The following is a 12,744-nucleotide window of genomic DNA, read 5'->3' as shown; positions in this document are numbered from 1 at the left end:
CCAGAGCACAGTCCGGGGAGGAAAAGTGACCTGCCAGGACCCACCAGAGCGGACCGCCGTGCTGCGGGGAACCCCCTCCGCGGCCGCCCCAGGGCCAGCGAAGGGTCATTTCCTTCCGCATTCAGCCCCGCCGTCACCTCTCCTGTTTGCCCCGCGTTAAGTGCGGCGGCGCCAGCATCTGGGAAATCGGGGCCAGGCCGGATTTCCTCTGCGGACCTGAGGCTGCTAGAGCCACCGCGCCCCCTCCGGACCCCGTGGGACGGCGAACTGCACGTGCCGCGGCCACCGGGACGGGCCTCTCCCGCGGCGCTTCCTCTGCGACCCCTCTCCCTCCTGCCCCTGGGCCCTCGCCCCTTCCCAGCCGACGTCCCAGGGTGGTGAAGAGGCTTCCCCGCCCCACCCCGTCCCGTCGGCTCCGGATAAACCGAGGCACGGGCCGGGCGCTAGGACCCCGCAGCCTCGCCAGAGGGGGGGCGTGGCGTGGCGGGCGCGCGTGAGAGGTATTTAAATTGCGGCCGGAGCGCGGGGCTCCCGTGGGGCAGCCGAGCGGCCTGCGCCTCCTCGGGCCGTGACCCCGGGGTCTGGCGCGGGGTGGGACCCGGGGGCGAGTTTGCGCAAAATGTGCGGAGGCTGCCCGGGAGAGGAGCTGCGGCCGCGCTGAGCCAGGTAGGAGCCGCCGGGCGGGCGAGGCTGGCCGCCCCTCGGAGGTCGCACTGTCGAGCGCCCCTTGCGAGCGCAGGCCGGGAGCTGGTCCCGCGGGACGGCCCCCCAAAACCTCCCCTCCCGCTGCCCACACTGCGCGCGTGGAGCTGTGGCAGACCCTCCCTCGATCCCGGGGTGGCCCCCAAGGCTCCTGTCTCGGCGCATCTTTCCCGCAAAGGGGTGAAGCTGGAGTTCCCGTTTGACAGCTGGGAAAAAAATGGCCTGAAGACCGGGACTTGCCCAGGAACACACAGCTAGGCAAGGGCAGACTGGAATTTGAATTCAGGTTTCCTGCAACGCTCCCATCCTGGCTAGGCGTGGTGCTGCCCATCCCACAACACTAGATGGCCTGCCCACCTCTTGTAGTGGGGTGAGGGGCACCTACCGCTCTCCAAGGGGCTCTGAAGCCAGCCTTCTTCATGGGTGGTAAGATGTGAGGGACTCCCACCCCCACCCCGAGCTGCCTGAAATTCCGCCATCACAGCCACATTCCTTTGGGTTAAGGTCTAATTCCCCCGTGGGATGCACATGTCTCCAAAACGAGGCTTGTCCTCAGTGATTCACTGCTCTACAGGAACGTCCGCAGCAGCTCTCCCAGGACCCCACTCTGCCAGTAAGTCAGCCGAGGCCAAGAGGAGGGAGAGAAAGGACCTCCCAGCCCAGACTGTGAGCTAGTCAGCCCTGCTCCTGCGTGGGAGGGGTCGTTAGCAGGGCTTAGGGAAGGAGACCTTGGTCTGGTATCGTGGAAACATTTGCTCTGGAGGCAGATGAACTGGATTCTGATCCTGACTCTACTATTTGCTCCTTGTGTGACTTTGGGTAAGTCACCTCTCTGAGCCTCCTTTTCGTCATGGGCAAAAGAAGACAGTTCTGTAGCAGGGAGTTGGCTCAGCATGTGCTAGAGAAAACACAGGATTCAGGTCATGTAGACCTGGATAAATCCCTGCTCCAAAGCCCTTATGAGCTGGGTAACTCTGAGGATAAGTCACTTCACTTTTTGGAACCTCAGTTTTCTCATCCATAAAATGGGAATTACAGTGATTGCCTCAATAGGTGATTGTGAGAATTTAATGAGATGATATAGGTCAAGTGCTTTGAAGACTGTCTAACATTCTTAAATGTAGGGGTGGGCTTATTGTGATAGTAATCTTACCCCCTGTACCCTCGCTGTCTCTCTTTCCCTCTCTCTCTCTCTCTCTCTCTCACACACACACACACACACACACACACAGTCTTTGGCACTTTTCTGAGTTGGACCCCTGAGATGTCTCGTGCCTCCTTTTGCCCAGGCCACTTGTCTGCAGGCTTGGGGCCTCCCCAATGAGCATGCCTCACCTGGGATGCTCAGCCCTGTGAGGGTCACTGTACCAGCTGGGAAGGACAGTGAGGACACAGGGCACCTTTGCCGCCATTCTTTGCCTGATCATCACAATAGTTGGGGCTGGCCAGTGACAGAACTGGACAAGATTCAATCCAGTCATCTTCATCCAAAGCTCATCACTAACGGGTTCCAACAGTCAAAGACACTGCCCTCAAAAGCCTGTAAATGCCATTTCTCCTGCAGCATCCTTCAGACGCTGAGGGGAATAGGCAGAGGGGAAGCGGTTCAGCACGTACTCAGGGAGCACCCACCGTAGGCAGCCGAGAGTGTGGATTTGAAGAGCACAGACCCAGGAGCCAGGCTTGCCTGGGCCAGCGGCTCTTTAACCACGTGACCTCAGGCATAGTACCTAAGCTCTCTGAGCCTTCCTTTTCCCGTCTGTAAAATGATCATGGAATCAAGTCATTGAATGTTTCTGAGGATGGAATGAGTTCATGCCTAGAAAGGGCCAAGAAGAGGGCCTTGTGCATAATGAGGGTTCTGTAAGTGGCATCACATTTGATTCTCAACAAAACCTGGTGTGGCTGCCATTAACCTCAAATGAGGAAACTGAGGCTTAGAGAGGTGAAATGACTTGTAAGGTCACGCAGCAGGAAGGTAAAGAAGACAAGATGGAGCAGTCAGATGTGGGTGACTCTGAGTCCGGTCCCCTTGGAAGGCTTCCTCTTTAAGACTCTCTGTCTGTATCACCATTGCTTCTTTTTTGTGTTCAGTTTTTTTTTTGAGCTCCCAGTTCCCAGCACAGAGCCAGACCTGAGGAGGCATTCAGTAAAGGTGTGAATGAATGAATGAATGAATGAATGAAATTCATGGATGGATTTGTATGTCCCTAGCACTTGGCTCATGTCCTCAGTGAGGGAGTGAGGGAGCCTCCAGCAGCACTGGGATTTGACCCTGCTGAGGGCCTGTGCGCGGCCCCTTAGCCCCACCCCTGGCTGCTCTCAGAGTAAAGGGCTGGCCCAGGAGGCTGGATGTGGCTTCAGTGAAAGTACAGAGCCTGCCAGGCTGTTCCTGGGGAAGTCCGCAGAGCAGTGCTGGGGCAGCACAGGCCTCCTGTGGGGCTTCCTGTCAAGGCCTGGGCCCAGCCTTGAACAATGGCAAGGGCCGGAGAATCAAAGGGCAAAATATAAGGTGGGGGTGGGTGGGCAGAAAACAAGGAATTCCATGTAGAGACTGAGGAGCTGGGATGGACGACATCTGTGACCTGGGTGGAAATATAGTCAGAGGCCCACTCTCCAAGCCCCCTCTCCACCCCCACACCCCCAATCCCTGGCACTGAGCATGGCCCAGGGCAACCCTTAGGGTCCGTCAGCCTCTGTGCATCCCCTCCAGGCTGTCTTCCACCAGGTGAGGTCTTTTGAAAGCCCCATCTGACTAAGTCACATGCCTTTTTAAACTCTTGCTTCCCCTGGGTAAGGGGCCGACTCCTTGGCCTGGGTGAGAGGCCTTCTGTGATGGGCTGCAGGCCCATTTCCCACCTGCTCCCTGCCCTGCTCAAAACACTTTTATTCCAGCTCCAGCCATGCTCTGGGGTTCCCCAAGAACAGGCACGGAATGGGTGGGCATGGGGGCTGGCAGTGGGAAGGAGCCAGGGGTCTTACAGTGTTCCCCTTTCCTCTCCCCCTATACAGAGCCATGAGCCCCCAGATCCTGCTGCTTCTGGCCCTGCTGACCCTAGGCCTGGCTGCGCAACACCAAGAAAAAGTGCCCTGTAAGATGGTAAGATGCTCTACCCAGACAGGGTGAGGGCCACCCCACCTCCCTGCCCTAGGGTGTGCTAGTGTCCCAGCCGCAGAAGTCAGGAGTTAGAAGAGTCAGGAGAGGAAAGGCAATGCACCTTGCATTTAATGAGCACCTATTAGAATGTTTAAATACCTTGTTTACCCAACAGTCCTACCAGGTAAGCACCATTATTCTCATTTTGCAAAGGAGGAGACTGAGGCTTGGAGAAGTGTGACTTATCCAAGGTCATTCAGCTGGGAACAGTGATTAGACTGTATTCCCCCAAGCTGTCCCCACGAGCACTAGGCCCCGCTGGAATGATATATGTGTGGGGAATTTGGGGTAGGCCAGCTGGGAGGGGCTTCTCTGTGCTGATTCCCCTTGGGGACAAATCCCCTTCCTAACTGGGCTCCTTGACTTGGGACTTCCCACTGGGAAGCCTTTCACTCCTTATTGCCCAGGTCAAATGCTGCCATCTCCAGGAAGCCTCCCCAGCCCCCTCCCAGGCTGACCTAGTCTGGTCACACCCTTCCTCTGGGCTCCTGCGATCCCCAGGCTTTCCACTATCTCAGCACTGAGCAGACTGAGCACGTGGGGTGATTGGTGAATGGGTTCAAGCCCGTCTCACCTACCAGACCATGAACTTCCTCAGGGCAAGGAGGGCAAGGACCAACTTTGATTTGCTTCTGTTCCTTTTCCCTGCACCAAGCCAGGAAAACTAGCCATAAAATATATATATTTTTTGAGATGGAGCCTCACTCTGTCACCCAAGCTGGAGTGCAGTGGCACAGTCTCGGCTCACTGCAACCTCCACCTCTCAGGTTCAAGTGATTCTCCTGCCTCAGCCTCCTAAGTAGCTGGGACTATAGGCATGTGCCACCACACCTGGCTAATTTTTGTATTTTTAGTAGAGACAGTGTTTCACTATGTTGGCCAGGCTGGTCTTGAACTCTTGACCTCATGATCCACCCGCCTCGGCCTCTCCAAGTGCTTGGATTACAGGCGTGAGCCACCGTGCCTGGCCTCCCAAAGTTCTTGTGATCCTATGACATACAGGGAAAAGAGAACACGTAGGTCCACTGTAAGGCCAGGCAGTCACTGAGGTCAAGGCCAGAGCCTGGCTGGGAAAGGACAGGCCCTCCAGAAGCCCCTCTTGGACCTGAGACCCGAAGAAACTTATGACACTCAACAGGCAGCTGCTTCAGGAGGCAGGAGGTGCTGGCAGCTGCCTGCCCGCAGCCGTTCCCTGGGGGTGAAATGTCTCCTGTTGCCACCACTCTTCTTGCTCTTCAGAGCCCTTCTGACATTCCTGGAGCCCAGAATTATGGGGAAAGAAGGCCTCAGGCATCACCAAATACAAACACACATTCTACCTCAGGGAGATGAGGCCTGGAGGGGAAGGCCTTGACCACCCAACAGGCAGAGGGGAAGCGGGTGAGTTTTGGAGTCTGGGGAAATGAGATAATAGATAGGAAAGCGCTTTCTGAACCAGCATGGGGAGAATACACACAGGAGCTAAGAAGACATGCGACCTACCAGGGACCTACGAACCCAGCTCTCCTTGACTGCCTGGTGTCTCTCCTTACCTTGTGTTCCTCCATGATGAGATGGTGAAATGGAGTTGGATGGCAAGTCTTTGCTTCTCAAAAGGAATCTGGGCAGTGGCATCCTGATAGCCCAGGACAGTGGGTGGGAGTGCTAAACTCTGGCAAAGGGCCAATTCCTCCAATTCCCTCCCACTGTAAGTCAGGCAATGCTGGGAGCTCAGAGCTGAAGGAGGCATGGGGACCCCGGAAGTGCAGCTCTGAGCACCGCCCTGGCCTTCAAGCCCTTCCTGGACTGAACTGGAGAGCTGGGCCTCCCAGTGCAGCCCTGCCTACGAGCAGACCCTACTCATCTTGGGGCTCTCAGGTGGAAGCACAGAGCTGGACCAGGAGAGGAACAGGCAGGCCTGTGTTCCTTCCCTACCAGCTCAGCCACTGACTCACAGTGACTTCCTGCAAGTCACTGCCATCTTCAGGCCTCAGTGTCCCCTTCTGGGAAGTGGGTGAACTGAACTCTTCTTGCTCTAGCCGTCTTTGACTGTATTCTTAAAATATCAATCATCTTGTTTTCTTTCCTCCCAGAGAAGTGGTTGATTTAGTACCTCAGACCTTTACTAAACCAATGATGTCTGGAACTCATTCATTAGGAAAAAAATGATCTGCGAGTCAGGTCCAAGGCACCCACATTCACCAAACCAGTCCCTGTTTGTTCTGAGCTCGCTGTCTAGCAGGTCCCCACACACACAGCCACAGTTCAGCGGGTTAGAGCTCTGAGAGGAAGCACAGTCATGGATGGGTCCCTGGTGGAGGAGGCCCTGAAGCTGTGTAAAGAGTTCACGTGTGGATCTGGTTGGGGATGGAAGGTGTATCCAGTGCAGGGAGGAGACCCAGCAGTGGGTGTGGGAAGGCATGATGGGCAGTGGCCAGCTGTGGTCACTGCATGTGGGCTGGGGTGGGAGGTGGGGGACAGGTTGGCAGGGGCTACAAGCAGCCTCGAACGCCCTGCTGAGGGTCCCAGACTTCACCCTGGAGGGATTTAAGCCAAGGTACCACACAGTCAGAGTGGAGCTTTTGAGCAGCTGTCAGGCATTTAGCAGTGAATGGGTCAGAACCGGTCAGCGGAGACAGAAGCTGTGGGTGGCGAGCCTAAGCCCAGTGATTGTGGAAGTCAGACTCTTTTCTGGGAAAGGCTAGGGTTCCTGGAGGCCTGAAGAGAAAAGGGAGACCTGCATTTGCACAGAAGGAATTTTGGGCCCAGAAGGCACATCTGTGGAAGAACAAGAGTGGGACCTTTGGTTGCTAAAAACCTGGATTCAGATCCCAGCACTGCTCCTCACCAGCTGGGCGATCCCTTCCCCTCCCTGAGCCTAGATTTCTGTAAATAGAGGTGATCATATCAGATGGGCAAGCTATGGTAAAAACCAATGGGGCCACAGGACTGCAAGTATTAACTAAGATGTCAAATGCTGAGTGGCTGCTGGGGAAGGACATAAGAAAGCAGAGTGGTTATGGGACTTCCTGGAGGTCACACAACACAAGCACCGTCTTGTCACCAAAGACTGTGAATTTGGCCCTGGCCATCTTTTCCCTGCCCCTTGCCACCTCCAGAGTCCCAATCCCCTGACCCAGCCTGGGAAGAAAGCCACCCCCTATAGGGGGCAGGTAACAGCAGCAGAGAGGAGGCCACATCTGGGAAGCATCCATAAGGAAGGCAGGCCCCGGAACCCAGGCTGTGCCCACAACACGAGAGCGTGAATGAGGTCTGAGGCAGAGACCGAAACAAAAACTGGTGACAGAGCAGAAATTACAGTTTTACTTTTGGAAACATTTCTCCCAAAGTAAAGAAATTCCCATCTACTGCTGGAAATTTAACTATCTGTGCCCTAGAAGGGACCCAGAATGTGGAACCAGGAGCCCCGGGTCCCAGCTCTGCCCTGCTGCTCACTGGCTCGGGGGCACTCTGTGGGATATACAGCTGTTTCCTGTAAGAGGGGTAATAATGAGTACAGGGTTTCTCTTTGTTGGTTCATTTATCCTTCTATCTGTTTATCATCTCTCCATCTATCCTCCCATGGAACCCTCATTGAGTTCCTTCCTAATGCCCAGCACTGTGCTGGGTGCCCAAGATGAATCAGGAGCCAGACAGGTCATCCAGACATGGGGTGATCAAGCTGTGATGAGGAAAAGTTGAGCATTCTGGGAGTCCACAGGAGAAGGTTCCCCATCTGGGCAGGGGTCTCATAGTCCTTCCTGGGTAAGCATGTCTGGTTTCATCCCCTGCCACGCCCACTCATGCCAGCTGTCTCCCCACCCTGCCCCTCCCCAGGTAGACAAGAAGGTCTCATGCCAGGGCCTGGGCCTGCTTCAGGTCCCCTTGGGGCTCCCACTGGACACCGAGACCCTCGATCTATCTGGGAACCAGCTGCAGAGTATCCTGGTCTCTCCCCTGAGCCTCTACACGGCACTTCGTCACCTGGACCTGAGCAGCAACGAGATCAGTTCCCTCCAGCCAGGAGCCTTCCAGGCCCTGCCCCACCTGCAGCACCTCAGCCTGGCCCACAACCGGCTGGCAGTGGGCACTGTACTGAGTACTGGCGGCCTGGGCCCCCTGCCACACGTGACCTCCCTGGACCTGTCTGGGAACAGCCTGTACAGCGGCCTGCTGGAGCAGCTGCTGGAGGAGGCGCCCCGCCTGCATACCCTCTCACTGGCGGAGAACAGTCTGACTCGCCTCACCCACCACACCTTCCGGGGCATGCCTGCGCTAGAGCGGCTTGACCTACATAGCAACGTGCTGATGGACATAGAGGACGGCGCCTTCGAAGCCCTGCCCCGCTTGATCCATCTCAACCTCTCCAGGAATTCCCTCACCTGCATCTCTGACTTCAGCCTCCAGCAGCTGCGGGTGCTGGACCTGAGCTGCAACAGCGTCGAGACCTTTCAGACGGCCCCTAAGCCCCAGGCCGAGTTCCAGCTCACCTGGCTTGACCTGCGGGAGAACAAACTGCTCCATTTTCCTGACCTGGCCGTGTTCCCGAGACTTATCTACCTGAACATGTCCAATAACCTCATCCGGCTCCCCACAGGGCCACCCCAGCACAGCAAGGCCATCCACGCACCTTCCGAGGGCTGGTCAGCCCTGCGCCTCTCAAACCCCAGGGGGAACGCCAGCGCCCACCCCCTTTCCCAGCTCTCGAATCTGGATTTGAGCTACAATGAGATTGAGCTCATCCCCGACAGCTTTCTTGAGCACCTGACCTCCCTGTGCTTCCTGAACCTCAGCCGAAACTGTTTGCGGGCTTTTGAGGCCCGGCGCTCAGGCTCCCTGCCCTGCCTGATGCTCCTGGACTTAAGCCACAATGCCCTGGAGGCACTGGAACTGGGCACCAGAGCCCTGGGGTCCCTGCGGACGCTGCTCCTTCAGGGCAATGCCCTGCGGGACCTGCCCCCATACACCTTTGCCAACCTGGCGAGCCTGCAGCATCTCAACCTGCAGGGGAACCGGGTCAGCCCCTGTGGGGGTCCGGATGAGCCTGGCCCCTCCAGCTGTGTGGCCTTCTCCGGCATCTCCTCCCTCCGCAGCCTGAGCCTGGTGGATAATGAGATAGAGATGCTCAGGGCAGGGGCCTTCCTCCGCACCCCACTGACTGAGCTGGACCTCTCTTCCAACCCTGGGCTAGTGGTGGCCAGGGGGGCCTTGGCAGGTCTGGAGGTCTCCTTGGAGGTCCTGGCACTGCAGGGCAATGGGCTGGCGGTCCTGCAGGTGGACCTGCCCTACTTCAGCTGCCTCAAGCAGCTCAATCTTGCCGAGAACCGCCTGAGCCACCTTCCCGCCTGGACACAGGCCGTGTCACTGGAGGTGTTGGACCTGCGGAACAACAGCTTCAGCCTCCTGCCAGGCAGTGCCATGGGTGGCCTGGAGACCAGCCTCCGGCGCCTCTACCTGCAGGGGAATCCACTCAGCTGCTGCGGCAATGGCTGGCTGGCAACCCAGCTGCACCAGGGCCGAGTGGACGTGGACGCCACCCAGGACCTGATCTGCCGCTTCAGCTCTCAGGAGGAGGTGTCTCTGAGCCACGTGCGTCCCGAGGACTGTGAGAAGGGGGGGCTCAAGAACATCAACCTCATTATCATCCTCACCTTCATACTGGTCTTTGCCATCCTCCTCACCACGCTGGCCACCTGTTGCTGCCTCCGCCGGCAGAAGTTTAATCAACAATATAAAGCCTAAAGAAGCCAGGAGACACTCTAGGTCAGTGCAGGAGCCTGAGATACAGAGAAGAGTGAGGCCTGACTCAAGGTCACACAGTGACCCAGGGTCCCAGAATGCTGGTCCCCAAATCGCAGCCCAGTACTTCTTTCTCTGCCGCCTGCTGCATCAGCAGGTGACTCCCTTCCCGGGCTGCACTTTGGGTCCAGCTGTGGAAGCCAGAGGTTGGGCGGTTTCAGGGACAGCAGAGAATAATGTTGACCCATCAGATCAACAAATCTTCAATGAGCATCTATTTTGTGCCACACCCTGCTCTGGGCACTGGGAATGCTGGGAAATGAGATATATTCCTGCCCTCGAGAATCTCCCAGTCTGGTAGGAGGGGTTGCTGCAGAGCCACACAGTGACCACGCAGTGTGCTCAGGGCCTGAGGAGTGAAAGCCCAGGGGTCTGGAGCTCGGCAGGCCCTGCTGGTTCAGGCCAGAGAGTCCGGCTCTGGCAGTGCCAGGGCCAGAGAGGGCCAAGCCTGGGAGGATTTGTCTGAGACATTTCAAAGCAGACTGTTTGTCACATCCGATAATGACTTTCAGCCGCTCTGAAAATGAAGAGCTTATGACCGAAAGAGAGAACTGGAGCCGTCCGAGTGTGTCTTGGATCTGGTGCTGTTAGGTGGGCTGTGGCGGCTCCAGCAGGGTCTGGTTAAGGGGTCCAGCCCAGCGCTGGGCCATTCTGTCTCCTGCCCTGGACAGGCCCTCTCTCTACCTGGCACTCTCATGTTGCACACCCTGACCCTAGTACTGCTCTAAGCCCCTCCCTGCCCAGCCCCGCTTCTCCATCCCAGCCCCACCTTGGCTGCTTCGCCAGGAGCTAGACTCTTAGATGTCTGGTTCTGTTTTGCACCAGCTTGGCAGATGTGGATGTGAATCGAGCCTTGTGTCTGCCCCTATATGACAGCCCCTAGAGGTTGGTATTTTATGCCTATTTTATAAAAGAGGAAACTGAAGTTCTGCAAATCTCCCTTCAGGGCCCCAGCTAACTAATGCCATAGGTGAGATTCAAACCCTCATCCTTCTGTCTCCAGGGCCTGGATCTTTGCCACTGCAAGGGCTGCAGGCCATTAAGAGGACAGGAAGTGGTCCCACATAGCCCAAGCAGGGTCTGGAAGCATCTTGTGCCACGCACATCTGCACTCTCCTCTCTCCCAGGCAGGCAGCCGCAGGCCCTCTCCTCCTTCTTATTTCCCTCCTCCCCTCATTTGCACCCTGGTATGGGTTCGCCTGGTCTCTCCTTGCTCTTGCATTCTCTCACTCCCTTTTCCTCTATTGAGCAGAGCCTGGAGTTTGAGACTATTGAATCCAGCCCCGGCCCATTGCATAGATGGGGAAACTGAGGTTCAGAAAGAGAATGAAACAGAGAGCTGTACAAGTCAATGTCAGAGCCTGTGGAGGGAAAAAAGAGTCAGACCTTATTTGGTGGGATGAGATGGGGGTTGGACCAGAGTGATGTCCTCTCTTGGCTGTCACATCACAAGGTAATGCTGGCTCCAAACTTCCTTTCTGTATGTCATCTTGCAAGGATTTTTTTTTCCCTCTAAAAAAGCAGGTAGAATTGCTCACCCAGATGACCCCTGTCCCTCATACCATGGAGTCATGAACTGTCTGGGAAGAATGGAAGCCCTGGGACCAACCCAAGACCCTGTGTGACTGTCTTCGTCAGCTTACCTGTGCTTGGTCCACAGTCTGGCTCATGATGTGAACTCAGTAATGTGTGATAAAATGAAAACGCCACGTCTCCATCCCATTTGGCAGATAAGAACACCAAGGCCCAGAGGAGTTAAGGGAGAGTCAATGGGCAGAGAGCCAGGGCTAGGCCCCGGTGATGCATGGAGCAGCCAGGCAGACCCAGTCCTGGCTGGGATCAGGACCACAGGTGCTACTGCACATAACGCTCTTCCTTAGGCCTGGAGGCCAAGGTATGTGTTCCCACGCCTGATCTTTGAAAACACTACACAATGCTGCTGTCAATTCCCAGGACCCAGGACCCAGGACCCAGGCCACAGCCCAGGCCTAGGGCCCAGCTCTTTGTATAACCTACCTGAATGTATTAAAAGCATATTTTGGAGAAGCAGTGCGGTTGCCAGCCTCCTCTTTGCTATCCGATTCGTTGCATCCACTTGAACCCTGCCCCTCAACTCCCATATGGTTGTTCAATCCTCATGGCAAATCCCTGGGGACACGGAGGCTCCGGGTCAGCACCACTGTGGGCCTTGGAGCCTCAGCTACTAGCACAGCCCCTGCTACACCTGTCACCCCATACTCAACAGGCGACCCTGCTCCCCAAGGCTGAGAGGCTGGGGGCTTCCGCTTGTTTCCTTCCTGCTACAGCTACAGGCCCCTCCCCTTCTCTGTGCTCAGCCCTCTGTGCCCCATCTCAGAGGTGGCGCTGCCCCTCCTCCTCGGGGGTCCCCAGCCCCATCATGCTCTCTTCTGCCTCCAGCCTCTCCGTCTCTATTCACATCTTCCTCTGAGACTTCAGCTGGGCTCAAGACTTGCCCGTCTTAATAGTGAGAAGCCCCTCAGCCACTTTCCCCTCCTCCTGCTTGTCACAGGCCAGCTTCTTGGTAAAGTTGCTTCCCTTCCCACTCCTCCCGCTCTCAACCAGCCTGGAGCTGCCTTCAGCCCCTCCCAGCCCCATGCTGCCTTTGCTAACAACGCCAAGGGTATCCTTTGCCAAATTCAGCACACTTTTTAGACCTTCTCTCCCTGGGCCCTGTGCAGTGGGCCCCCCACCCATGCCCCTGCTCTCCCCACAGCTGTGGTTCCACACAGGAAGCTGTCCCCTCCCTCCCAGGCCACTGCTTTTCAGGGTCTTCTTTGCTTCTTTGCTCATCTTCCTCAAGCCAACTCTAAATGGTGATGGCCAGGGCTCCATCCGAGGCCCTTTTCCCGTGGGAACCCATGGCCTCATTGCTGGAAACACCCCTTGCTCTCTGATGGCCTACATCCCTGTCTCCAGCCCCACTCCTCTCGAAAGTCCAACTCTGGTTCCCAGAGGTCTCCCCAGGTAGAAGGCTAAAGGTCTCCAGGGCCTGGAGAATTCAATGATCAGCTGGGCTGCAGATCAAGGTTGAACTTGGTAGAAAACCATACCTGGTTCCTGGCTGGGAGTTGGAGGGTGAGTGTGGG

At 56.6% G+C, this 12,744-nt stretch overlaps 1 protein-coding gene across 5 annotated transcripts; it reads left to right on the top strand.

The window, feature by feature from the left end:
- Positions 1–217: 217 nt before the first annotated feature.
- LRRC32 (leucine rich repeat containing 32) lies at positions 218–11,686 on the top strand. 5 transcript variants are annotated; one of them, XM_017533046.2, is made up of 4 exons: positions 223–666; positions 3,715–3,802; positions 7,676–9,601; positions 11,162–11,686. In XM_017533046.2, exons 2-3 carry the CDS (start codon positions 3,719–3,721, stop codon positions 9,578–9,580), a joined length of 1,989 nt encoding a protein of 662 aa, XP_017388535.1. In that variant the 5' UTR covers positions 223–666; positions 3,715–3,718; the 3' UTR covers positions 9,581–9,601; positions 11,162–11,686. The 5 variants fall into 5 exon arrangements, with proteins under 5 accessions (XP_037596070.1, XP_017388535.1, XP_017388533.1 ...); XM_037740142.1 differs by lacking the exon at positions 7,676–9,601 and having other exon boundaries at positions 218–666; XM_017533044.2 differs by having other exon boundaries at positions 225–666; positions 7,676–11,686.
- Positions 11,687–12,744: the final 1,058 nt, after the last annotated feature.

The sequence above is a fragment of the Cebus imitator genome, unplaced genomic scaffold (genome assembly GCF_001604975.1).
Source record: "Cebus imitator isolate Cc_AM_T3 unplaced genomic scaffold, Cebus_imitator-1.0 Scaffold79, whole genome shotgun sequence".
NCBI lineage: Eukaryota > Metazoa > Chordata > Mammalia > Primates > Cebidae > Cebus > Cebus imitator.
The sequence above is the reverse complement of the archived record's forward strand: the minus strand, read 5'-3'. Positions and strand labels throughout refer to the sequence as shown.